Source organism: Megalops cyprinoides, chromosome 18, assembly GCF_013368585.1.
Source record: "Megalops cyprinoides isolate fMegCyp1 chromosome 18, fMegCyp1.pri, whole genome shotgun sequence".
In the NCBI taxonomy this organism is placed as follows: domain Eukaryota; kingdom Metazoa; phylum Chordata; class Actinopteri; order Elopiformes; family Megalopidae; genus Megalops; species Megalops cyprinoides.
Genome location: NC_050600.1, coordinates 7,142,967 through 7,169,209, shown reverse-complemented (window position 1 = coordinate 7,169,209; position 26,243 = coordinate 7,142,967). Strand labels below are relative to the sequence as shown.

At 42.8% G+C, this 26,243-nt stretch overlaps 1 protein-coding gene across 1 annotated transcript; it reads left to right on the top strand.

The window, feature by feature from the left end:
- The first annotated feature begins 188 nt into the window (after nt 1–188).
- On the top strand, nt 189–25,795 carry adad1 (adenosine deaminase domain containing 1 (testis-specific)). Its single transcript, XM_036551800.1, has 15 exons — nt 189–198; nt 1,805–1,918; nt 2,395–2,439; nt 2,654–2,815; nt 3,294–3,479; nt 16,085–16,222; nt 17,040–17,207; nt 18,669–18,743; nt 19,178–19,303; nt 20,235–20,358; nt 21,410–21,580; nt 22,593–22,825; nt 23,554–23,785; nt 25,146–25,278; nt 25,682–25,795. Exons 1-15 carry the CDS (start codon nt 189–191, stop codon nt 25,793–25,795), a joined length of 2,031 nt encoding a protein of 676 aa, XP_036407693.1.
- The last annotated feature ends 448 nt before the right edge of the window (nt 25,796–26,243 follow it).

The window sequence follows — 26,243 nt, the reverse complement described above, 5'->3', positions numbered from 1 at the left end:
AGCAGCGGGTAATTGAGATTGAGGTTCCTGTTTAGGAAATGGCAAACTCAGGGAGCTGGGGGGGGGGGGGACACTGACAATAAAGATACCCTCCTCATGAATAACAAGCACTCTGACATTTACTGTCAGAGCCTTTCCCTCTGGATAAAATATTCCCCCCTTTTATTGCTGTCACCGAAGTGGGCCGCATGTCTCTGGGTGAGATATAACAACAATGATATGGGAAAAAATACCACCCGACGTGTATAAGTTACACATTTTTCAGCATCTGATGAAGCTGTGGGGGGGGGTCAGCAGGCGGATTTGTGAGGAGACAGTGCGGCGGTGCAGTACGTACTCTTAACAGTGAAAGGAAAGAGTGTTACTGTTCAGGCAAAGATGGACAAGAAGGGCACTAAGAGATACAGCGTAAGCCAATGGATGTGTGTGTGTGTGTGTGTGTAGGTGTGCAGTAGATGGTTCACTAGTGATGTGGAAGGGTCATCTCAGCCTGTCTTTCCTACAGATGTGCATTGTTCTAGACTAGGACATGCTGGAGTATGCCTGGTAGGGATCGCCGGTGATGTCACAAATGAACCCATTCCGCCTCTAAGCAGCCCATCAATCCGTTCAGGCCACAAACTCACCAAGCTCATCTTTAAAGTTTGATTAAGATTTGATTTTAGAGTTTGCTGGCAACAAAATTTGATTTCTAACTTATCATGATCTTGATCCCCGGAAACCGTTTTTCCATGCAAGAGACAATCTGATTAAGCTTATTAAAACAAGTACACAATAATAATTTCCACAGCCTGATCGTCGTTCAGCAAGCTTCCTTGCCTTGTTCCATTTAGGCTGAACTCTAGAGGATACATCTCAGAACACAAGGGGGCAAACAGGGAAATGAAACAGTAATAGGTACCAAAAACACTTGGATGCTTTTGTGCAAGTGAAAGAAATAGACATTGAGTAACATTATTACTTGCGTTTCACTTCCAGAGCATTGTATGTCCCAGTTTAAAAATGTCTGTGAGGCCATAAACTAAAAAAGTTGTAGCAGAGTAAAAATTTTTTTTCCGTGATTGATAAACTACATTTGATAAAAGTGTCAGACAGTAAACTGAAATATTTTGTACTTTGAGGATATAAGGCATAAATGTTTTTAATGTGTAGTTAATGATAAGAACCATAAGAACCATATCTGATCATCAAATAGACATGGTTCAAAATCATTGCCAATCTTTCAGTGGCAATGAACAACACATGAACCCATTTCAGTGTGATTAGCAGAGAGCTAGATGAGCACAAATGTTACAGCATATGCAATTCTGCAAATGAATGTTCCCTTATTAGAGGCAGTTAATAGGATCTTAAACTCACGAAAAGACCATTCAGATTCGGGATGTCATTGATAGGGGAATCAGCTCATTCAGTGTGCTGTGCCTAGACAGACACTTTACCCTGTACGTGATTGAGGCGGTTGGGATGAATGTAGATGTCTATAAAGTGCAGAGATGTTTGAGATACATCACTCCCACTCCATAAGCCCTGCAGCGATGAGTAAACCCAACACAGGAAATTAAAACAAAACTATCCTGCCAACGAACACCTCTCCTGCCAAGGCTATGTTATTTTGGGGATCATGAAGGGGCTTTAATTGTGACATGTTGCTGGTAGGGGAGAAGGTGGTGCTCAGAGGGTGGGAGGCGGCTCCGGCAGGGCTGGTTTATTGCAAAGCGGCGCGTGTGAAGTCCCCCCGACCGTCCCCACAGACGGGGCCAGGCCGGAGATCGGTGACTCACTGACCTATCACCTTGTCCTGCAGCTGGCCAGCCTGGCAGAGTTGGGAGCGAGGCCTCGGACCCCTTCCTGGGGTCCTGCATGCTCCATCTGGAGAGACTCAAGTCTGCGCTCACCTGTCAGCACGAGACGGACCTACGTACCTGCGAACCTGCATATTCTGTCCGCTACGGTGCCAGGCCATATGCTTCCGCTTCTCCGAATGTTTTTGAGCCAGAGAGAAGTTCCCTCAACATCCAAAATCCAGCCACCGTTTGGACAGAGACGCACATGGGCGTCACTACCGTTTTTTTTTTTTTAATCAGTAAGACTTGTCAGGAAGCAGGAGAGAGACACCAAATGTGTGAATCAATCAAAATGAAAAATGACCATTATTATAACTTAAAGGAGCATTATACAAATAATAGCCCTTTTTTCTAATCCTGTAGGTACTGATATGAAGCGTTGTTCCAGTGCTATAATGTGTATGTGCTGGGGAGGCTTTGCATTGGACTGAGTGTGTGCATGTCTTTGTGCAGATATCTGATTTGCTGTTTGGGACATAATGAGAGGCCTGAGCCTGTAGCATGAGTGGACAGATGGTGAAGGGGTACTGAACGCCCCCTTCACCTCCAGCTGGCAGCACTGCCTGGTCTCCCTCCGGAACCCTGAAGGCCACAGGTGTGCCGTGACTTGGCCCGTGCCTACACAGGGAGACGAGGTCACAGTCTCACTCTGTGCTGGTCAGTGGCTGGCGGTCAAGGTGTACCGGTAGTAATCAATGTGCATTCCTAAATCAGCCCGTATTAAAGTTGTCACTATTCCAAATGTCCTGAGGGAGTTTTCACATGCTTCTCTGTCAGTGAGGATTAAGCAGACACATGGCAATTTACAGACCAGGGCGGGAGACTCAGGGTGGAGGGGGAAAGTCTCTCCCTAGAGGCTGAGCTAGAGAAGATAGGGCAGCACCTGAGCCTCCAGGTGCCCCAGCACTCCCAGAGCTCTGGCTCTAATTCTTCCATAGAACAGCTTCTCCAGCACAAGGCTCCCCCTGCTGGTTAGTTAGAGTAATAGCCCCAATGCAGGGTGGGTAGCCTGTTACTGTGACAGGTTCTGGAAAATAAGGAATTCTGGGACAGGAAAGTGAATGACAGTTTTCCTTTGTATTCAGCATAGCTGAGCTGTAAGAGGTAATTTGCTCTTTATTTTGGTGTATTATAAACAGTTTAAACAGCTTTCAGAAGAAGGCTATTAAATGAAACGCTTTTGTTTCTGTTTGACTGAACAAGCTATGACATGAGGGATTAAAAAGAATATTAAACAGGGAGTGAGGGCTTTTCTCTTTTTTTCCTTATCTAAGAAAGCTGAGGCAAGCAATATTGGAATTGCTTTCATAAAGTTGAATTGATATGGCTCTCATCCCCTTAATTTTCACCATCATTTTCTAAGATGGAAAAAAAAAGATATTTGTTCTGTTACTAACATGCTTGTTCCTGTAGCTTCCTCCTGCTCCTCTATGAACCCCCTCTGCTCAGAACCCCAGGAAAGCCCCCACCCCACCCCCCTCCCAAAAAGAAGGCCCATTTCACCTGGCGAAGCCCAGGAGTCTTGCCTGGTACAACCCCCACGGCACCAGTTATCCATCCGCACCTCCTGTCTGTGGAGCACGGAGAGCCTTTCTGAAGCCATGCTGAGAGACAGGTCTCAAGCCCCTTTCCAGGGTGCAGTTCATCAGACGGGTGATTGACTCACCTCAGTTTGTTTCCTCTCACCCCCTCAGCCTCCGCCAGTGTCGCTCCTTAGACTCCAACATGTCTGTAGCCAACAGCGAGGCCTAATTCTCACGCTGTTGAAGAGCCAATCAGCAGTTAAGATCTACTCTAGGCAGAGGAAGGGAAGAACAGGAAGGGGTTGGGGGGGGGGGGGGGGGGGGGTTGGGGCGGGGGCAGATCCAGCAGATTGTCTGCAGCTGTTGATTAATGTTTTGGAGTTTTGTGCAAAGGTTGTCTCGTCTCTTGCACAAAAGTCGGTGTGATCTGTGTTTTCTATGTCTCAGTCATATAACTGCATGATATCTGGCCTGAGTTTTATCCTAGAGACATGGAACTGCTGCTTTCAAGATGCTAAATGAGAAATTTCGTATAAGCAAGCCAACCAGCTTTGGCTGTGAGTGCTTCTTTTAAAATAAACCACGAACAGGAAATAATACATGCCATGTTCTCCTCCTGCTGTTTAAATTGTGAAATCAATCTTTCCTGAAGACACATGCAAGGATCACATCAAATCAGGTCTATTTTGCATTACACAGTATTCCTTTAACTGGGCAGAAAAGCTCCAGTATGAGGTACAAGCTCAGGGTCATATGCCACACACTTCCACCGAGCACAAGCAGAAGACATCCACCATGGCATGGTCTGTGAACATAGTCATTAGCCAGACAAACCTGTCGGACAGGCACGACACTATAAAACTCAAGGATCCTTCGTGTCATGTGTTCGTCCCAAGCTGCTGCCCTGCACTTCCCAAGGCCTCTCTGTGAGAGTTATGATAGCTGCTAAATCAGCACCGAGACTGCTGGTCAGCTCCCCACTCGGGTCAGGCCTGATAAATCACACCCAGATATGCCCTGCTTGTTCCCAGCACAAAATATACCTCTCCACTGATGGTAAAGGCAAGTCTTTTTAATTCGCTTTTTGAGATCTCCACATTACTGGTAAACTGGTGTGTTTTTTGTGGAGTCCTCATAAACCCTAACATGGATGTCCAGTGAGCAAGTGACATGAATGATTTCATCCAGTCATAGCGTTTTTGTATGTTAAGCAAAGTTTTTTTTTTTGGTTTTCTTTCTTTTTTCTTTCTTTTTCTTGGTATTGACAGTACATGTTGGCTCCACACAAGATGGGGTTCACGAGATGGGGTTCATGAAACCTCACCGTCCTGTCACCAATGTTTTCATACACCCAGAGGCAGACTCTTCAGTGGCCCAGGGGGATGGCAGTAGATCGAGTTCGAGTGCGACATCAAGAACCTCACCATCAAGGGTGCACGCTGATTCATCACATCCTAAAAAGTGTTATAAGAAAAGCCAGTAAGGGGTTCCCTGTCTGACGCATGTACCCTGAAACCTTTTGCGGTTGCAGAATTACACTATGAGAACCCTGCCTCCTCTCTTCCAGACATTGCCAATTCGTTGAGTTTGTACATTCCTAAATCACAGAATGTTCCAGCACTTTGTTTATTTTCTGGATTTGAATGCGAAGATAATATTTGCTTATAGAATAAGACGTTTCCCTTCAGTAAGCAAGACTCAATTGTTTCTGTAAGGCTCTTAAAGACAAGCAGTCGATGGCTGAGGTAAAAGAGGCTTTACGATGAGAAAACAAAGTTGAATTTTGGACATACACCACCCTGCAGCCTCCTCCAGAGTGATAAAAGGAAGTTGTTACAGGCCCAAGGCCATCTGTATCTAAGCTCATTATACAGATTCATTATTCCACCTCCTGTTGTATGAGTACATATCCCTGTCCTGTTCAGACATCTGAAGTTCATTTGATGATGAATAATATTGATGGTAATATTGATTTACTCGTGGAGTGTTGTTATGGTATCAACAGACACAAATGGTGGAAAAACACAATTAAACTAATTTTTAACGCATTCTCTGTCTCTGTTTTTGATTTCTTCAAAGGTTTGTCCCTGACTTGTTGCTAGGACATTTGTCATATTTTAGACAACGGTGCTGTACATGGCCATACATACAGAAGAATCCTTCAAATTGAATTTATGGAAGTGCCATTTCATTTTGCCCTTCAATCCCCAACTATATGTATCACCCTTTAGTGAATTTGCCCCCTAAAACTTTATGTATTCTTCTATCTTTCTCACTTGACAGCTTTCCATGAGGATGGCAAGTCAGTGTCCTTTTAAAAGGCAAGTAAACTTTTCCCCTGAGGGCAAATGAGTGGTGCTGGAACAGTGGAAATCATTACGAATCACGGTTTCTTGCTGCTGGTCACACATCACTCAGTCAGGGTAGATCATGTGACATACCCAGGGAAAAACAGTAGACAATTCAACACAGCTGTTTCCCCATCAGTGAGACTGTTCCATCTGTCATTCACTGCTCATGCATTCACCGCACTCCAGGGAGATTAGTTTTACTTTCACGGCGGCCCCCATGGCACTTCCTTCTCTGAATGGGGGCATTACTTTCCCTCTTCCTCTCCTCTCCAAGCCTGCCTCTCATCAAGGCTGAACCGTAAAGGAATACAAAATGGAAGGACACCTGTGGTGGCGTGCAGTGATGAAAAAGGTGTTGGTTTTCCATATTTGCTAGATGTGACCTGTTATATAGATTTGTGCACAGGGCTTTACTGAAGCTGCTCAAGGACACTGAGGAGCTTGAACAAACGATCAATGGCTTACTGTTGACTGGCTTACTCTTCCACGCGGTGTACTCTTGTATTAGGTAAGGATACCTGCCTGGTCTTTGAGTATGTGAACAGTCTTGGGTTGTATCATGACCGTGCCCCTGAGGTCAGATTTCATGCCCCCTTCACTCATTCACCCATTCACTCACTCACTCACTGACTCATTCACTCACTGATAACTCACATCACTGACTCATCCATCTACTAGTCACACGCTCCCTACCAACTGACACCTCTAATTCACTTTCACCCACTCATTCACTCACACTGCTTACTCATTCACCCATTCATTCAGTCACTCACTCACAGTTAAGTCTCACCACCCAATCATTCATTTGCCCTTTGACCATGTCACTGCTAACTCAAGCCACTCATTCACTCACACATTCATTGATTATTCATACCCTTCTGAACATGTCAACACAGCACAAGCATTAAAGTAGTTAAAGGACTTTTATGACCATGGTCACTATATGTCCCTTCCTTTAATGGGAGTTCTGCAGCATGCCTCCCACTGTAAATTATTTCCTCTGAATTTTGGTGCTAAATGACAAAGAAAACAAAATAAAAACAAAAAAGGGATTTTTTTTTACCCAATATTTGATGTTTTAGGGTTTTTATATCATTGGGCAGAAAGACTGGAAGGAGTAGGTGAATGAGATTTTTGTTCACGCATCAATGGACTTTATTGATTTATTTATATCTAGATGCTTGCCTAGACCTAGGTGTCCTGTGGATTATCAATTCTCTGTCTTCCGTACCAGAATCATTTACTTTGGCCTCATTTCCTGTTTATAAGTGATTTCAGGGGTCAAGATCTATGGCTGTGATTTCTTCCTGTAATTCCCCCTTATTTAAATTCAGAGCTAAGATAGCATTGTTTTAATCAAAGCCACGGCTTTGACTTTAATTGTCATAAATACCATTTGTCCCCAGAATATCTGCTCAAAAGTCAAACATCCTTGAGCACCAGATTGAGTTTCGCATAATCCTGTGTGTGGTTTCACCATGCTGTGCCATTTTCTGCTCTGTTCTGTGCGTGCCTTGCTGCTGGGCTATTCAACCAGCAGCCCGTGAGCCGAATGGGCTTCCATTAGCCCTTCGATCATTTATAAGCACCGAGGACTTGCATCCACACCCACTCAGGACACACGCCCGCTGGGGATATGTATTTGCACCCATAAAGGACTGAGATCTGTACCCACTGAAGACAATCCTGCAGAGGCATTCTGGATCCAAATGGGCAAACAGTGTGCACAAGGAACACATGCAACAGACATTATGACTGTATCACAAAATTACTGTAACGCCTTTACTTTGCTAAGTCATATTTTCCTGAAGGTTATCCTGCCAATGGACTAAATTAGGTTTGTCCCTCCAGCCTTCTCAGGATGGGTTCTTTGGTGTTCTAGGGCACAGCAAAGTGGTCAAGGATAATGCAAACAATCTCTTCATGTTTGTGATCCAGCGGATAAAGTTCATTGGGGTCAGACAGGGGCGGCGGTGTAACACAGTGGTAGGGAACAGGGCTCGTAACCCAAAGGTTGCTGGTTTGATTCCCCACTGCAGCACTGCTGCTATACCCTTGGGAAAGGAAACTAGAATTGCTTCAGTAAATATCCTGTTGTATAGATGGATAACATGTAAAAATTGGGATTTACTTTGCTCTGGAGGGTTATCTATTTCACATTGTGTTGGATCACAGATGGTGCAACATAAATAATTTGTGGATATGCACTCTGTTGCATATTGACAAAAATTGCAAAGGTGTTTCCTGTATGAGCCATTGAAAGGACTATGCTTTTCTCTAATCAGTTTTCATGGCTGATGGATAAGAGTTGCTTTTGAAGGTAGCCCTTTTCTAACAAGATGTCTTATAACTCCATGCTGTTGTGAGCAAGGTTTTGTAGTGCATTTTTGCGTCTGTGACCTCCCTCCTTCATCCTTGAAAATCATGTACAAGACATCCATTCACAAGATTCATTTCCTTCAGAGCAATAAATCAAATGTTATTTTCTACTCTGCATGTACACGAAGGAATGCAGAATTATGTCTGAGTTCATGTGCTTTATAGTATACAACTGTATATACAAATTAATCTGGTATCTCTGCTTCCTTCAGACACAATGCATTTTATAGCACAAAATAAATCTGAAACAGAAGCTCATGTTATCCTGTCACCCCATATGGTGTTTGGTCTTCAGTACGGGCTATTCAGTGCACATATTTCACATGTAAATGCAGTAATATAGTAAACTCTGCAAAATGTGTTAGATTTCTCATGCAGACAAAGTGATTGAAGTAAGATACAAAAATAAGAACAAGCCAGTTCTGTACTATTAGCTGCACACTGTGGGCTCTCGCTAATTTCAGAGTAAATGAGAGAAGACACAGTGAACATCTGTGTTTATAGTACCCTCTTCTGGATGTTTCCTATCAATTCAAGCCAGTATGGCTGCGGCAGCTTGATAGCTGGGTAATTGAACAGCTTTAACAGTAACTACCAATCAACCATCCCCTTTAAAAACTCAGTACTTTCTAAACTAAAGCACAGCAGAACATCCATCATTTTTTAACATCCATAGTAACTAAATCTGTTATACCAGATCCTTTCAACTGATATACAGTCATAGTGGGCAATGATCACCTTTACCTTAGTCTCTGAGAGTGACAGTTTACATTTACATTTATTCATTTGGCAGACGCTTTTATCCAAAGCGACTTACATAGGTTATAGTTCTTTACAATGTTATCCATTTATACAGCCGGATATTTACTGAGGCAACTGCGGGTTAAGTACCTCGCCCAAGGGTACAGCAGCGTCCCAGCAGGGATCAAACGGGCAACCTTTCAGTTACGAGTCCTGCTCCTTAACCACTATGCTACACTGCCGCCCCGACAGTTCCAATTAAATTTCCATTCAGCTTTGTTATTGCAAGATGAGAAGGCCAACCAGGGCCAAATGAAAGTATCTAATCAGGCAAGCTGTATGTAAGGTAAGCAACTTTGAAGTGAAGACAAAAAACAAGCAAAAAGGAGTTGTACACTCCTAGATTACCCGGTTATTTAAACAGGGTAAATACAGGCTGTCATCTATCCTGTTATTGGTGCCAAACCAGATCTAAGTTGCTCTCCATTTACCTGGCAACTTTACTTTGATTTGGCACCAATACGTGAACACATCATAGTCTGTCCTAACCCTGGTTGTATAACCCTGATAGCGTGGTGCTACCGTGGAATAGCTTAATATAGTCTTTGAAATGAATCACTGCAATACCTCCATTGCAGTGCTAAAACAGAATTAGATCTGCAGTAAGAAACCAGAATTCAGAGTTGCTGTTCATATAGAGAAATCTCTAGTGTGTAATTAATTAGTGCTAACACAGCCATAACTAAAATGACTTTATTCAGCACTGTCTACTATGAAGGTAATGATTTCAGTGCAAATATTTCTGAGGGAGAATCTTCACCTTTGCCCAAAAATTGTTTGTTAAATTATCACTTGTTGAATGACTAAGGATTGCTGTCTTCCATTCCAACTGTATAAATAACTGAGTTCACTCAGAAATTCCATTCTATATAGTTTAAGTTTAATTGTCAAGTGATAATTGTCTTTGCCTATGTAAACCAGCCCATTGGCTAATGAGCCACACCTACCTAATTAAAGGCCTATTAAATACAGATGTGTAGCAGGGGACCAAGGGGGCTTATGAGGGGTTGTGGCATTTCATCCTGTCTGTTTCCCATGGCAGTCTGTCTTTGCTGCAAGTATATGGGAATACTGGAGCCAATGATTAATCTGATGAGGTAATTCTGGCTTTGACTTACAAAATACCAGAAGCATTGCTTAATGTTGAGTGATCACTGTTGTGGTGTTGATCTACAGTTGTTCAGAGCCCATCTCAATAATCAGCCCTGTAAAAAAAAGCTTACAGTTCAGCAGGTTTTCAGCTCTAAGTGACTGACCATGTTATAATAATATAATAATGAAACGATAATTTGCCTACCACTGAGAGGAGTGTACCACTCCAGCATTTAGGAGTCATCTACCTGGTTTCTCAGGAAGAACTCAAAACTGTGGGTGGTGAGTACAGCGGCTGGTGGGCATCAGCAATTATGTCACACAGTTTAAACCAACAGGAGATGACAGTTTAAATGGCTTTCCCTCTTGTGTCTTGCAAAGGCCTGCAGCTCTCATAAATGGCATGTGTTCTGTATTTTTTTTTTCTCCTCACTGAAATAATGGTGTGATGCCACCACTACTTAGATGTGTTGGTTTGCTAGTGTCCAGATGCAGAGCTTTATTATTGGATTTATGTTCTATGTGAGTGTGGTTTTTTTTTTTTTTTTTTTTTTTTTTTTTTCCACCCCCTGCTTTGGCTTTTTTTTTTTTAACTTTGATAGTGATTAGCCGTTTCGCTGGGTTTTGAATGGGTAGAGATTTTGGTCTTTGTCTGCAGTACCTTTGATCACTCTATGCACAGTTACAGGCATCATTTGGCCAGGGGAAACCAAATCGCTGAGGCTCTGGAATGCAAATTCACCAAGAGAACAGCAGACATCAGTGAGCTAAAAGATTTATCTTTCAACGCATCTGTGTTTCTGAAATTCCAAGGCTGCATTCCCTGTAACCCTGTGTCCAATTCCAGATTGTGTTGACACAATGGGGCGGCAATGTAGCATACTGGTTAAAGAGCAGGACTCGTAACCGAAAGGTTGCCGGTTCGGTCCCCACTGGGACACTGCTGCTGTACCCTTGGGCAAGGTACTTAACCCCCAATTGCCTCAGTAAAATATCCAGCTGTATAAATGGGTAACATTGTAAAGAACGGTAATCTATGTAAGTTGCTTTGGATAAAAGCATCTGCCAAGTGAATAAATGTAAATGTAAATTGACACGCTGCCCCACAGCAAAAACAATAAGGTGGGCTGCCCTAGGGAGACTCTGGGGATGTTCACCATTAACTTGGAGCAGATCCATTCCATTATGTTACATTATTGGAGTTTAGCAGATGCTCTTATCCACAGAAACTTACATATGTTACAGTTTTCACATGTTATCCATTTATACAGCTGGATATTTACTGAGGCAGTTCTGAGTTTGGTACTTTGCCTAAGGGTACAGCAGCAGTGGTCCAGTGGGGAATCAAACCAGCAACCTTTCAGTAGCCTGAATTACAGCACGACGTCATCTGGACCATGCCTCTTACGATCAGCTCTCTGTAGGAACAGCAGTACTTGGGTCAGGTAGCCTCTACTCAGCCCCATGACATGTGATGGTTTTGTACAAGCAACTGAACCCCATAGAAATTAACTAGCCAGTTTAGAATTTCCCACACAGTACCACTGGCTATTATCATCCTGTGCTTTTCACAGAATACTTTTTTATTGTGAATGCTTCCGCTCTACTCAAAAGCTAAGAACAAGTTTCCTTAAAAAAGTTCGGGGAAATACCCCAATTATGAGCACAACTCTAACCTGTAATGCGTCACTGTCCTGGGGCACTGAAGGTTCTGGAAACCTTCAGTTGAACTGGGTAGCTCAGTCTATGGGCTTGTATGAACAGTGATAACAGCAACAAACTGATTAGTAAACATTTCCAGAGATGGGGGACTTTCTGTTTGAGGTTCTTTTCTTTTCCATTAACTTAATCAGTCTGTCTCTCACACAGGCTAGCAAACTGTGTTCGAAAACACAAGATACGCGGCATAGGAAAATGTCATTCACAATCATATCATTTCAAAATTAGTGATTGTCTTACTAGTGTAACAGAGTGCATGTGAAGAATAAAACACTTCAGAAATGTAAATATTCAATGGTTTTAAATGATTTGTTGATGTTTTGTTCTTTATATTTTCAGGAGAACCACTGGCAGGTTGAAGACCTTGGAGCATTTATTAGTAAGCAGCAACAAAGTTTATTCTATCCTGTTCTATATGGATGTCAGCTGGCCTGTGGGGCAAGGGAGGCCCAAGCTACACTCCAGATTTAAACCTCAAAATTGAGAATTCTTATTTACCCATGTTTGTTTGTGGTTGTTCAGCACATGACTGCTTAAGATGTACTCATACGGTCCCTTTACTTGAAATTCTGCTGTCTTTGTCTTTCATTTTCCTGTCTTCGCGGCATGGTATGCGCATTTATTGTAGATATCCGTGCTGTTATATGTACCATCCTGTTGGCCATTCCAGTCTCAGTCCCCTTTATCTTTCAATAAATACATCATGAAGAATGGTGCCTCCCACTTTGTTTGTGTCATGTGTTCCTTCGAAAAATAAGTCACTGTAAAAATTAGACTACCGCAGAGGAAATGGCATCTTAAAGAGCCGAGTCTAGTCTTATAATAACTCTACTGGGATAATGTGCAAACACAAATGGATCTCATTTCTGGTAATGTCCTTTGTTTGAAATGAGTAATAGTGTTGCAAGTTGCCACGCTGGTCCCGTGGTTCAGGACGGGGGTGTTAGGTTCAGTTCCCGGAGACAGGCAGTTGTATTTGTTTGTGTGTGCGTTCGTCGCGACTTCCGCTCCTGGTTTTGATCCTCAATTGATCTGTCTGAGTAAAACAAAAACAAAACAGTGAATTCAAAAAAATTAAAAATCTTTTTTTTTTGTTTGCAAACCGTTTAAAGCAAGCATGGGGATTAGTAAATTGACTTGTGCAAGAGAATGCCATGACTGACAAACGCGTACCACAGCAAAACTGCAAGTCAAATGCCTCCTACTCACAATCCCTCAAAAGAGCTGATTATGCACACCCCTCGCCTAATCTCCAGCTTTCATTTCTGATCATCCAAACCAACAAGCCCAGCCACAAGGTGCAGAACAGTGTGGGCTATTCAGAGGGCAATCTGCAAGACATTGGCTGCAGTGTCCTCAAAGGCTTCTTCAGCAAAGGCAGCCTCTCCCTGAAGGACGAGTCAATCTGCCTGAAACCACAGATGGGTCTTCACATGAAAAGAAGGGTCTCCAGATCACCTGGTTCTTCTGACACCATTTTTTTCTACCCAAACTGCTGCAGCTGTGTGGAGGTGACAGTTGGGTTTCAGGGCAGGGCATGTTGAAATCATTTTGTTGGTATCAGTTTGATTGCTCAGCTATATGAGGTTGCTGAGCTGGAAAAGTTAATTGGCGATTTTTTTTTTCTTTCATTTTGGCAACATGTCTGTTTTTTTTTGTTTTTTTTTTCATTTGCCATACACTCCTGGGTTTTTTTTTTTGCTTCCTCCTGCAGTGAGATCTTTGTCTTTTGAGACCTTCAGTGTTGTATCATTTGGGTCATCTTCTGTCTGCTCTGCCACTCAGATCTCACTATGATTGATTTGAAGCTGCAAGGGGTTTTCACTCAAAAAATTCGCCCAAAAATTTTGTCACCAGCAAGCTGGCTCTGTCCATCCAGTGTCCCATCCCCCACAGTTCTCCAAAAGCTCCAACTTGTCATTATTGTCAAGGTTCTGGCCAATTTTGTAACCATGATTTCCTTGAAGTCAGTTTACCTTTGTAGCTGAAAAGCAGAGTAAATGAATAGACCAGTGTATTGGAAATCCTTACTTTGCTATGGAAAATTTATTTGACTCTCATAAGATCTGAATATACCCAGCACAGTAAAACTATCATGTGTCATTACTACCCATAACTAGATTAGATAAACTTCCTTTAGAATTAAAGTAATGAACTAATGTATACAAATCAGTGCAAATGCACAAATCTACGTACTGTTGCTAACTACATTAGAATACAACTAAACTGTTTATAATCAAAGCGATCAGCCGTTTAGTGAAGTTTAGTAACTGTAATCTATTCAAACCACGTGCAACGCCTTGCGTCAGGACACGATTCCCAACTTTCCTATCGCTGCAGCGAGGTCCACCTACAAGCCAGCGGTTGGAAAAACCAAAAAGGTAGCCAAGCTTTTTTAATATCGTCTACAACAACAGATGAATGCGACAACATTGCTCACTCAGATGAAGCTGCAAAATGTCGGAGATGGTGTTCCATGCAGGAATAAACGACTTTGCGCAACGAAAAAGAGTGCGTCTCTTCCCCCCTGACTCGGTTAAAACGCGTTGTAAAAATTGTCATCGGTACTGAGTTGTGAACCCACGCCTCGTGTTTGTTTCGTAATTAGCCAACTAGCATCATAATTATAATTTACCGTTGTATGAAAATAATTATTCAGTGATATATGTGTTGTAGCAGTCTTGTTCTCAGACTGGTTAGCCAGTCACCTTGAATTTAGCCTCATAGCGTGCTCGTTTTACACGACTTGCCAACCTTTGTTGGCAGCAATTTGCCAGTTGTAGAATAATGATTAAACGCAGGTGAATTAATTTGGCAGGTGAAGGAAGTTTATGGTAGAAGGCTACTTATTTGCAAGGGTAGGTTTACAGTCTTTGCTGGCTACACAACCACCAAGATAATGCTAGTAACTTACTCCAGTAGCTAGCCATTTGGTTTAACACACCGTTATCTAACGTTAGCAATAAGAAAATTAACTGTCTTACAGATATTGCCATGGATTTTGCATTGCGGGCATTCTGTCAGTTTAGGGCGAATATACACCGTGCAGGCTAGTTACGATGGCGCTACGCTACTTGTAGCCCGGCTGCAACGATGTCAGTGGGGTTTTAACTGTCGCTCCAGATTTTAGATTAGCATTACTGGAACACTGTCTGCCAGCCAGTTACCTATAAATAATTTTTCTGACTCACGAGAGTACGTACGTTCTGGTTTACAAGAATTTAATGTCTAACATAAGCTAATGTTTATTGTTCGAACTCCTTATAGGTTTGTTGCAATCTGCCTAGCTGCGCAGCTTCGCGCTGCTTTAACACTTGGTAGTCAAATGACTAAAATTCGTTCTGGTTTAGCTTGAAAGATGATGAGTCGAAGTGCACCATCCCGTGGCTTCAGGGGCGCTAGTTTTGCCCAGATCGTAAAAAACAACGTCAGAGCCGCGCCTGGTGTCAGCGCCCCCCACCTGCCCTCTACATTCTCAGTGGACGTCAACAGCAGTCTCTTACTACAACCGGCAACAGGCAGCTCCAGGTCCCAAACAGGTATATTTTAAACAAAGGCAGATTGACCGACCTTTATGGTATTTGCTTCGACATATTCACAGTCTTTGCCAGAATGAATGGGTTTAGTGACTAGGATTAGCCGTTCGAATATTTTAATGTCAATGACCCCTGCCAAGGTAAATTGGCATATTATCTGGCCAGGTACAGCATATCCCTTCTTCTGTTATTACAGAAACATAAAAAAGAAACATAAAAACTAGACAGTCTCACTTGGATGTTTATAGACAAGTAGGTCTGCCTATGATTTTTATAATAAATCATTCTTTAGGACTGTTACTCTCTTACTTGTATACTTTCTTCTCTAAACAAACAACCATTACAGTCTGTATCAAATGTTGTTCAGTTTTCCAAATATCAAAACTGATTGTGGGAGAAAGGCTGCTCTATCATCATGGAATGTGCTGCAGAAAGAAAAGGAAAAAAAAAAAAAACCTGGATAACCCCATCATGTCCGATTAATGTAAGATCAAGATCAAAGGGCTTGAATACAGATCATTTATTGAGTGCTTATGTTTTTGTGCATACAGATCATTTATTGAGTGCTTATGTTTTTGATCTTTGTCAAACTGGGTTACAAACTAAAAGCATGTTTTGTGCTGTTTACTTATTGTTCACAGTCCTGTACAACAGTAAATTGTGCTGCATCTTGTCTAGGACTCTCTTGCAAAGGACATTTTAAATCTCTATTTCCGGGTTAAATAAAGGATAATGCGTGAAGAAAGAAAAGCACTCCTCTTGTGCAGTACTGCGGTGAAAGGTTTGGACACAGACTGTTGTTTGCTGCTGACTCTTTAATACTGACCTATTTTCCACAGGCTCTAAACCAGCTAAAAGTGTACCAGCTGAACTAATCAAACGGTATAAGCGGGGTGAGACGCACGCAGTGTCGGCATTATACCAGCTCTCTCAGGTTCTGCAGTTTCAGCTGGAATTGAAGGAAACCGTGACCACAGGTAGGCCAGTGTCTCACAGAGCCGCAGCATTTTTGCAAACGCAACCTAATGAACTGTTGCCACGTGCATTAAACAAGTAAATAGCAGCGCACAACCATGGGAGTGTTTTCTTTTTCTTGGGGCACTGCACTTGGGCCTTAGTTCAGTGGTTCAGGACCCAGATTTTGTCCCAAGCAGGTGTGTGAAGATGTGAAAAAAAGTGAGCACCAAAAAGCATTACTGTTACCAGTGTGCACCATATAGTAGTGCTCAGTGTATATTTTTGCCTTTTCAAAACTGCAAAATTCATCCATTACCATCTAACTACATGTTATCTATTGAATGAAACAAGTAATTGAAACTTCCAGTACTGTATGCATATTTCGTCAGTAGTTTCATTCAATGGTATTCATACTGGGTATTCAGGAATAACCAAATGGTCTTTCAGTGAAACTAACAAATCTTTAAGCCATTACTGAAACATTTTTTGGGGTGGTTAAATTAAATTAAATTTTTTAAAAAGAGATTTGTTTTTATATCCTACATTTGTCTTACTTGCAGTTGGTTCACGTTGTAAGAGGGCAGACAACTTTTTATGGAGGTCCCATGGTCAGAAGGTTTAAGAAACATATTTTGGTGTATCCCATAATACAAGAACTTCTTAAAAAGGTTTTGCATAAAAAAATGTGTCAACATATGGCTCTTTTTAAGTGTTAGCTGGTCAGCTACAATTCGCTGCCATCTCTTTTTACCATCTCTTCTGTGTTTCCTCCTGCGTGGCAGACGTTAAAATAGTTTGAGCGGTGTTGTTCCTCTGCTGTTATCGTTGAATGTCCAGGTAATATCCAGGGGCTGTACTTTGCCTTCTGCGCTGTGATCGACGGCGTGGAGTACAAGACTGGGATGGGGCAGAACAAGAAGGAGGCCCGTGCCAAAGCAGCTCAGCTGGCCCTGGAGGATCTGCTGCCCACGCTGATGCAGGAGGCGGTGCTGCCAGACGCCTCTGGTAGGATAAGGAGAGAGCGTCTGTGGCTTTACTGCCAAGGACACAGGGGCACATGGGTTTTGCTCATTACTCATTTATGGTCAATTTTCTGAATCACCTAACCTAAGGCCTCTAGGCTTACTTGCTTATTGCAAGGTAATATGATGAACTAGCGTCTCTCCAGGGATTGGTGCTGTGCATGTGTGGCCTAGAAGTGCCACACGCGTGAAATCCCCAGGCTGTTCTGCACTGTAACTTTCTCCTGCCTGATGTCCGAAGCTGAGCGTGGCAGTGCTTGGGGCAGTTGGATGAGTGACCCCTTGGAAAAAGCAGTTGTTGCTGAAAGATGTGTTAGTGAAGTGTCCCAGTAGAGGGCAGTCTCCTCTCTTGACAAAGCAGAAAAGCAATGGTAGTGCCCCTGTCAAGGGACGGGGACTTTGAGCTGTTGGTGTCTTTTTGATGAGATACTAAATCCAGACTCCTGGCTCACTGTGGTCATTAAATATTGCTTGACGCTTACTCACAAAGGGTTCCTTCATGTTCTGTTACAATTCCTGCTCAAGGGGGCGCTGCCAAGTGGCTCACTCAGTGAGGGCTTACATTATAGTTCCATCTGTTTGACATCTAATGACGTCACCCACTCCCATCACCTCTCATAGTCTTCACGATTATGACCACAGCACTGTAATGAAAGTAGGGGTGCAACGGATCACAAAACTCACGGTTCGGAACATATCACGGTTTTTGAGTCACGGATTGGATCATTTTTTCGGATCGGTGGAAAAAAAAAAGGGGGGGGGGGGAGACAAATATAACTTTGCTTTCCATTTATTACTTAAAGAACTTAAAGAACACTTAAAGCAAGGGACTTTTGCCCGTGGTCTTAAATAAAAACATTCAAGATGTTAAAATATTGAATACTCAATTGTTAAGTACAGTATGAGGCATGATGATACCTTCTTCCTTTGAGCAATAGCGAATGAAAAAATGGCCTTTGTCCACATCATCAAAAAAAAGTAAAAAATGAAATCGGCTGTGTTTGAAATCGCTCCCTATTTACTTTATAGTGCATTTATTTATATATATATATATATATATATATATATATATAATATAATGTATATGTGTATACGTGTGTGTGTGTTACACTTGATCATTGGACTTAACTGCGAGCTAGCTAGCTAACGTTAGTTTCAACTAATTTGAACAGATGAAGCTGGGTGTTTCTTTCATTAAGTTAGCTAGTGATAGCTAGATAGGTAGCGGTATTATCTAGCTAGCAGGTTAATGTCAGTTGCAACTAGCTAGTCACTTAGCTAGCTAGCTGGCACAGTTAGACACAAAGGTGTTCATACAAATGTTCAAAATGTTCCGTACGGATCACAAATAAACTACGGTCTGTTACACCGAGTGCAGCCTGACCATCGAGGACTTTACCGCTTGCTTGCTGAGCTCATTTTAACACTGTCTCTGTGTTCCTAGTGGGTCCCCCTCCCCTACCTGTGAAAGAAAAGGAGTCTTCTTTGCCCAACTTCCATACTGGGAGGAGGGTCTATGGTAATATTAATCTTACTGGAAACTTTTTTTTTTTTTGACAGGTTTATTTAATCGACATGCTTCTTGGCTCTGGTTAGGAAACTCTGGTTTCAATTCTGTGTCTTTTCAGTCTCAGGCTGAATTGCTCCAATAGAGCATGCTTTACAGTAGGTGGGTCAAACACGTAACATTAACTTGGACATTTGTTTATAAGAGATACTGGTTTTGTATGAATGAAAGTTGCATTGCTCTGTATTAAACAAGGCAACATAGTCTACTGTGTTACATAGTATGCAGCATAGTCTACTAATTCTCTTAGTATTGAGTTTGAATTTGAATTGTTTGGCTTGGTTGACATTGGGTGCAAGACTATGAAATAGTGCTGATGTGTTGACCAGCATATTGCCACACCGTTATGATTGCTCATTTCTGTTTACCCCCCCGGATCAACCTAGAGAAAAAGAACCCTTTCAATGAGCAGATCCCGCAAACTGTGAGGGAGTTGTACAGTAAGCTGATGGATGGCTACCCTGAGTTCACCGGCAGTGGAAACACTTTGGCAGCTTTCGTCACTCGGTCACGTAAGTTAGCCAAGCGTGCGAGCCGGACACAGAGCTTTCTGTAGTCAGCATTCGTTAACTAAAGCCATTCCAGGTGATTGATTAGCCTCTGTCTCATCACTGGAGTTTTAAGAGGGGAAAAAATGTGTAGCTTTGCCAGCCTTCCCCTGTTTCTTTGTTTTGAAAGTAATGCAACTTATATGTCATTTTTAACAAGTAGCTGGACTTAGAGTTCATAATGGATTTTTGAATTTGAGGAAACTTACATTGGCTGCACCTAACAATGGCAGTGATTTATGTTTTAAGCTGACTGGTGAGTTTCATATTCATAACCATTTAAATACTACTGCATACTAGTATAATGTAGTGTTTGGAGAGTTGTACATATTAATATTTCTCTAGGAATCCTGACTGAGACTGTATTTTTAAATTCAAAATCAGTAACATGTTAGGGAATTCTGTGTGTGCTGGTTTTTTTTTTTTTTGATCCATCCAATTACTCTGTTATTTGTGCTTTTGTGTAAGTAGCTGTACTCAATTACAACTTGTGTATCTCCGAAAGTAAAAGCATTTCTGGAATGCACAGCCAAAGCACAGTGTGAATCTATGATAAATAAAGTGCTCCGGGCACACTCCCTAGGAATGGAAGCTCACGCCACCAGCTTGTGCAGTGCAGGTGGTTATAAACCCTGACGTGTTTGGGGCGGCAGTGTAGCATAGTGATTAAGGAGCAGGACTCGTAACCGAAACGTTTCTGGTTTCATTCCCCACTGGGGCACTGCTGCTCTACCCTTGGGCAAGGTACTTAACCTGCAATTGCCTCAGTAAATATCCAGCTGTATAAAAGGATAAGATTGTTAAAAAAAAAAATGTAACTGATGTAAGTCGCTCTGGATAAGAACATCTGCTAAATGCTAAATAATGAAATAATGTGAAACTAATGCTCCTTCAGCTGCAGGATGTGAGGTGGTGGCCATGGGAACGGGGGATTTTAACACCAGGGAGAGCGTGACTCCCAATGGGCGGATCCTCCATGACTCGCACGCCGTTGTCACCGCACGGAGATCCCTGATGCGGTGCGTACAGGAGGCCGCGGCGCTCTTTGCATCAGGTTTGCGGAAGGGCTGATGTTTTGCCAGTTGGCGACGCTCTCCGCTGCTTCCTCCCACAGTTTCCCATGGTTCTGGGAAAAGTCATAGAAAGTTGCCCTAAAAAAATTGTCACTGATTACTGGTTTTCTCTGAGTCTGAACTGACACGAAATACTTTGAAAACATGACAAAAAAATTCCCTTCACTTCCACCAGCAAAATAGTCCAAATTCACCAGAGTAGACTATTGCAACAATAAAAATATTACTTGAAAAATCTTACATTCCTCTTTAACATGTCATATAGAAGTCATGGAAAATGTAAATCTCATTTAAATGGGAACGCTTTATTTGCTAATTATGTTTTTTTTTTTTTTTTTGCATTTTTCTTCACCCTGCTTTGTTGGCAGTTGTATTAATTGAGCTTATCCCACTGCATCAGCCTCTGTGCTTGTGTTGGATGCTGGGAAGGATGTCTGCAGTCTGTTACACCCGCACACCAGCTCTTTTCTTTTCACGATGCAGATCACCCAGTGTTCTACAGTGGATTGTGTGCTCGTTGGAGGATAAGCATTAATTGGTATAAAAATACAGAGGATCATAATCAGTCAGTTTTCATCTTTGTTCTTCATTTATTTTTTATTTTTTTCAGAAAGTAAGCCCATGGATTGTTGTCAGTTCTGGCATTGTCTGAAGTGTCAGTGCCAGTCCATGAATCGCAGCGAATGGTCAAACCCCTTTTACACCCGTTCAGTGCAAACAGTCAGAAGAGCAAGGCCGAAAATGGGACCTTCAGTGCAACTGTAATTTTTTCCTCTTTGCATGGTCCCAGAATAACAGTATTGTGTGTTGTGTCCTGTGGTAACTTTTGCAGCCTTTAAATTCATCATTTAAATAGAGCTTAGAGTGTTAAAAATATATATTGAAATGTTTTCTGTGGTCATGGCAAAGAGGACTTGAGGACTCAGAATGTCCTACTGTTGACTCAGGAGGGGGTCTGGGTTATTAGTGCGTCTCACTGGTCACACGGTCCCTGCAGGTATCTGTACAGACACCTTCTGCTGTTCTTCAGTAAAAATCGAGCCCTGGTGGAGAAGTCAATTTTTCAGGAGGACGAGACGACAAAGTTGCTCAGCCTGAAGAGTGGCGTCACCATTCACCTCTACATGAACCAGCTGCCCAAAGGCGCTGCCCAGATTCCCTCCCACCTGTAAGTTTCAGATAAAGGCATCCACCTGTACATGAACCAGCTGAACCAACATTAAATGTGCAGTACCCTTTTATTCCCCCTCTTCCCTGTAAAATCATCATGGGTTCCTTGCAAGTTGTCAGAAATCCCTGACTGACAGAGGTTTGACACCTTTAGAACAGCGTGTTGGCTTGTGGTAGCCTCTATTTTTATTGTTAATATTACTTGGAAACAAATCTGAATTGTGAATTGGTTATCTTTTCTTACAATTTTAATAATGAAGTTTTTATGAACCCATTCCAAATTTTTTGTGATTCCTAATTAAAATGAGCCATTTTAATGTTTCATACTTCCAAGGTAAATGGGTGTCTCTGTCATTTCTCTGGGCTGATGTTCATTCGGGCAGTGTATAATAAACTTCTGGGATGTCTGTTAATGTCGGAATAACAGACTGAATATCATAGGAGAGGTAGACAAAGCCAAACGGCAGCAGGTTTTTTTACTAACTTGGAATGAGCAGGTGAGTCCAAGAGGGCTTCATTTTCATGCAGAAACCTGTGTGTCCACACACGTTGAACTCAAGTCTGTGGTAAGGAGTGGGGCTTGTAACCAAAAGGTTGCTGGTTCGATTCCCCGCTAGGGCACTGCTTTTGTACCCTTCGGCATGGTACTTAACCCACAGTGGCCTCAGTAAATATCCAGCTTTATGAATGGGTGAAATTGTAACCCACTGTATATAAGTCACTCTGGATAAGAGCATCTGCAAAATGACAATAATGTAATGTAAAGTCTTATCTGGGTTACCAGACCACGCCAAAGCATTTTTTAGATTCTTGTGCTGATTGGATGCACTGGTCTGGGAGTGTTGTTAGCCTGGTCTGACACTGTTGCTCATTTAACCTGGATGGATACGCTTATGTCCTGTTGTGCAGGAGGTTGCTCTGAATCAGAGCGTCTGCTAAATGCATGTAATGCAATGTAATGTCACGTAACGCTCTGCCAGGCTCCTCACTGCTGCACGTCTTCTCTGTAGACGCCTGAACCCCCTCTCCATGTCCGCCTGGGAGGTGAACAACCAGATCGGGCTGCACGTGGCCGTCGAGGGCAAGGTCTTCTCCGTCTTCTCCTCCCCGCTGGACCACACGGCCTCCAAGGTGGTCAGCATGTCGGCCAGTGACAAGATCACCCAGTGGCAGGTGCTGGGTTTTCAGGGCGCCCTCCTCAGTCACTTCATCGAGCCGGTCTACGTCAGCAGCATCCTCGTAGGCAAGTCAAACACCTCTGACACCTCTGAGTCTGCAATGGGCAGCGGTCTGCCATGGGCTGCAGTGTAGCATAGTGGTTAAGGAACAGGACTCGTAACCGAAAAGTTGCCAGTCCGATTCCCCCACTGGGGCACTGCTGCTGTAACCTTGGGTACGGTACTTAATCTACGACTGCCTTAGTAAATATCCAGCTGTATAAATGGATAACGTTGTTAAAAAAAAAAAAAATTGTAACTGATGTAAGTCGCTCTGGATAAGAGCGTCTGCTAAATGCCAATAATGTAATGTAATGATGGCTGTTCGAGTGGAGGGGGGGGTAGGGGTGGGTATGTCTGCCAGTCTGCTCTTAAGACCCTGGGACTCGCTTGGGTGTCTGAGTTATGCAGATAGCATTAGGAGGATATCCCTGTCCTCCAGTGGAATTTGCACCCTTTTGCACTGTGGGACTTGTGTGAAAAACATTCATGGTCATGGTCAGTGCCTTGAGTGATGAATCTATGAATCTTGGTGGGGCGGTGAATAGCTCCCAGTACCGCAGTACAGTTGTGGATTTTATCACATTGTACATCATCACGTTTGCATGTTGGAGAATAATGGACTTTCAGCTGACCTAAGTACTGTATTTTGCCAACATTTAGGGGTATTTCCGGGTAAATATTTGATCTGGTTAAGTGGTGGATAAATACACACTTGCAGACTAAAGTCCAGCTGCTCTGGTAGGTGTTCCAGGGGATACCACCTGCAGTGATGTCAGGGGAATGGAGATAGCAGTGAGCCAGCGTGTGGATGGCATCACCCCCAGGTTGCCCGTGTACTACTGCGTGTACCGGCCCATCATCAGCCTGGTGCCCGCCGTGCACCCCGAGGGGCCCGCCGGCCAGCGTGCGCTCAGCATCAACTGGAGCCAGGGAGACGTCTCTCTGGAGGTGGTGGACGGACTGGAGGGGAAGTCCGTCAATGAGTGAGTGATGGAGGAGTGAGTGGTGGGAGTGAGTGACCAGGGAGGAGTGAGTGACAGAGAGGAGTGAGTCACTGGTAGGAGCAAATGAGGGAGAGGAGTGAGTGCACAAGTGGAGTGAGTGGTGGAACAGTGATTGACAGAGAGGAGTGAGTGACAGACGGAAGTAAGTGGCAGGTAGGAGCAAGTGAGGGAGAGCGGTGTTTAACTGGGAGGGGTGAGTGGCGTTACAGGGAGCACCCTCACCCCTGTGTAAGGAAGATCTGTCTTTTTCCGAGCCATTTAAAAGAGCCAAACTGGAGAATTGAATCTGCTGTATAGAGCTGTGGGGTGTAACCGCTTTCTCTGCATCTGTTGTGTTGTGGGAAAGTTTTTGAATTTGGGGCTTAATTTATTTGCATAACTGAGATCAGTAACTGGAATGATGAATTTGAAACTTTGCAAACCTACAGATGCTTCCTTTCTGTTTGCGGGAGAGATGAAGTGTGTGTCATCTTAGATGTTGTTATGGAGGATTTTTTTTTTCTTTGTTAGACTGACTACCGTGAGGCTTCAAAACGCCTGAGTGTATCTCTTGTGGCTTGATCGAGGCTTGTCACTATCAGCATACAGGAAGTGTATTGGTTTCCGGTACATTTTTTTTTTGCTCTTCAAGGTTAGCAGTGTACAAAGCAGCCTTTTAAATTGCTGTACATATACCCTATGAGATTTCCTTTCTGTATTACAAACTACCTTTGAAAATTGTAGCAGAATTTTGGTGCAATTAACATACTTTCACAATCTGCAAGCAGGTTGTTAAAACGATAGAAAATTTTACTTTTCAGGTGTCACGTTCACTGTTTGATCAAGTTCTAAAAGTAAGCCTACAGTTTCTGATGTAAAACAAAAACATAAACATGCTTTTTTTTAAGTACAAGTTATTGCTTTTGGGGGTTGGCATAGGTATGTTTCTCTCACACCAGTAATCTCATGTATTGTTACTCAAACTGAAAGAACTTTTCAGATGGCATCAGCCTCTTACGGTAATAGATAAGAGCAGTAGTTTCGCACAAAGGCGTTCCCGGTTAGTGTCTTAGAAAGGACCGCTGCCTTCGGCGATGTCGGAATGTTGAATTGTTATTGAGGGCTTTTGGGATAGGAGCAGAGTAACAGGTGATTTCTCACCTTTTTCAGGTTGCTCAGGCTAACTTAAGGTAGGGCTTGATTAGTGTTATGCTCACAATCACTGGTCTCGGAGTGTTGTCAGCCTGGTCTGACACTGTTGGTCATTCAACTAGAATGGATACACTTATGTTCTATTGTGTTGGAAGTTGCTCTGGCGAAGAGGGTCTGCCAAATGAATGTAATGTAATGTCTTTTACAGATCGCCCTTTAAGAGCGGCCCCGCCCTGGCCAGTCGCCTCTGCAAGGCCGCCATGCTGAGCCGCTTCAGTCTGGTGGCCCGGGAGGCCCAGAGGGAGGACCTGCTGGGGGCTGTGTCTTACAGGGAGGCCAAGGTATCTGCACCCTCTGCAGCACAGTCAGAGGATCATCACTTTTTCTCGACTGTCAGAATGAGCTGCAATGAGAGCTTGCGACTATGAACAAACTCAGAAATTTCTGTCAGTTTGTGTCTGACTGTTGACCCTTCATACTTCAGTAAGTTATGTCATTTGCATACGGCTTATCCGCTGTGTGTAATTACAGAACAAGAACAGGCATAATTAATAAATTTTTAAATTAACGTTTTAATCCAGAGCTCCGTGATGGTGCAGGCTTTTTTCACCACATGGCTTGGCCATGTAAGATAATGTAATGACATGGAGTAAAAGGATAAAGTGCTGGTGGTCTTATTTTTAGAAATCCAGATTTTCTCCTTGGGAATTGGTGTATGTGTGTGTTATGCTGTTTATTTTGTAGATGATGGCAAAGCCTTACCAAGAAGCGAAGAATGTGCTGAAGTCGTACCTATCCCAGCAGGGGTTTGGTTCCTGGTTGGTGAAACCCCCGGTCAGTGATCATTTCAGCATGTGAAGGCACATAGTGACCAGGCAGAACAAAGCACAAAAAAAGCACTTTGTCAGATCCGTAGAAACTTAAATCGCGGATCCTTTTGAGAGCTGTTATGGACAAAATGGGCATGATCAGAATACTCCTGATTGGCTCGTAGAGACATTTGCCATATTATTGCAGCTGCACAAAGTGGGGCTCGGTGTGTAAAATGGGAAATGCTATGTGAAGTAATTCCATCTTGTTGAGGACATTCCTATGAAGACATTTCACTGCTGTAGAACTTGCTTTGTACTCCGTGGTTTCCTTATAAGGCAAGATGCCTTGAATTTATCATTGTTTAATATTTGCTCCAGTGTTTGGAGTAGAGTGAGCATTTAGTTGTTCAGAACATTCTTGTGCTTTAAAGTTCCCTGAACCTTTCTAGTAGACTCTGTATCTTCTGGATCAATATTAAAAATTAAATCCTTTT

Excerpts from the sequence above, each read along its gene's own strand:
- adad1 (XM_036551800.1), top strand. Across the intron at positions 18,744-19,177 it reads TACTGGGAGGAGGGTCTATG|AGAAAAAGAACCCTTTCAAT; the intron begins GTAATATTAATC and ends GGATCAACCTAG. Across the intron at positions 20,359-21,409 it reads GCACGGAGATCCCTGATGCG|GTATCTGTACAGACACCTTC; the intron begins GTGCGTACAGGA and ends CGGTCCCTGCAG.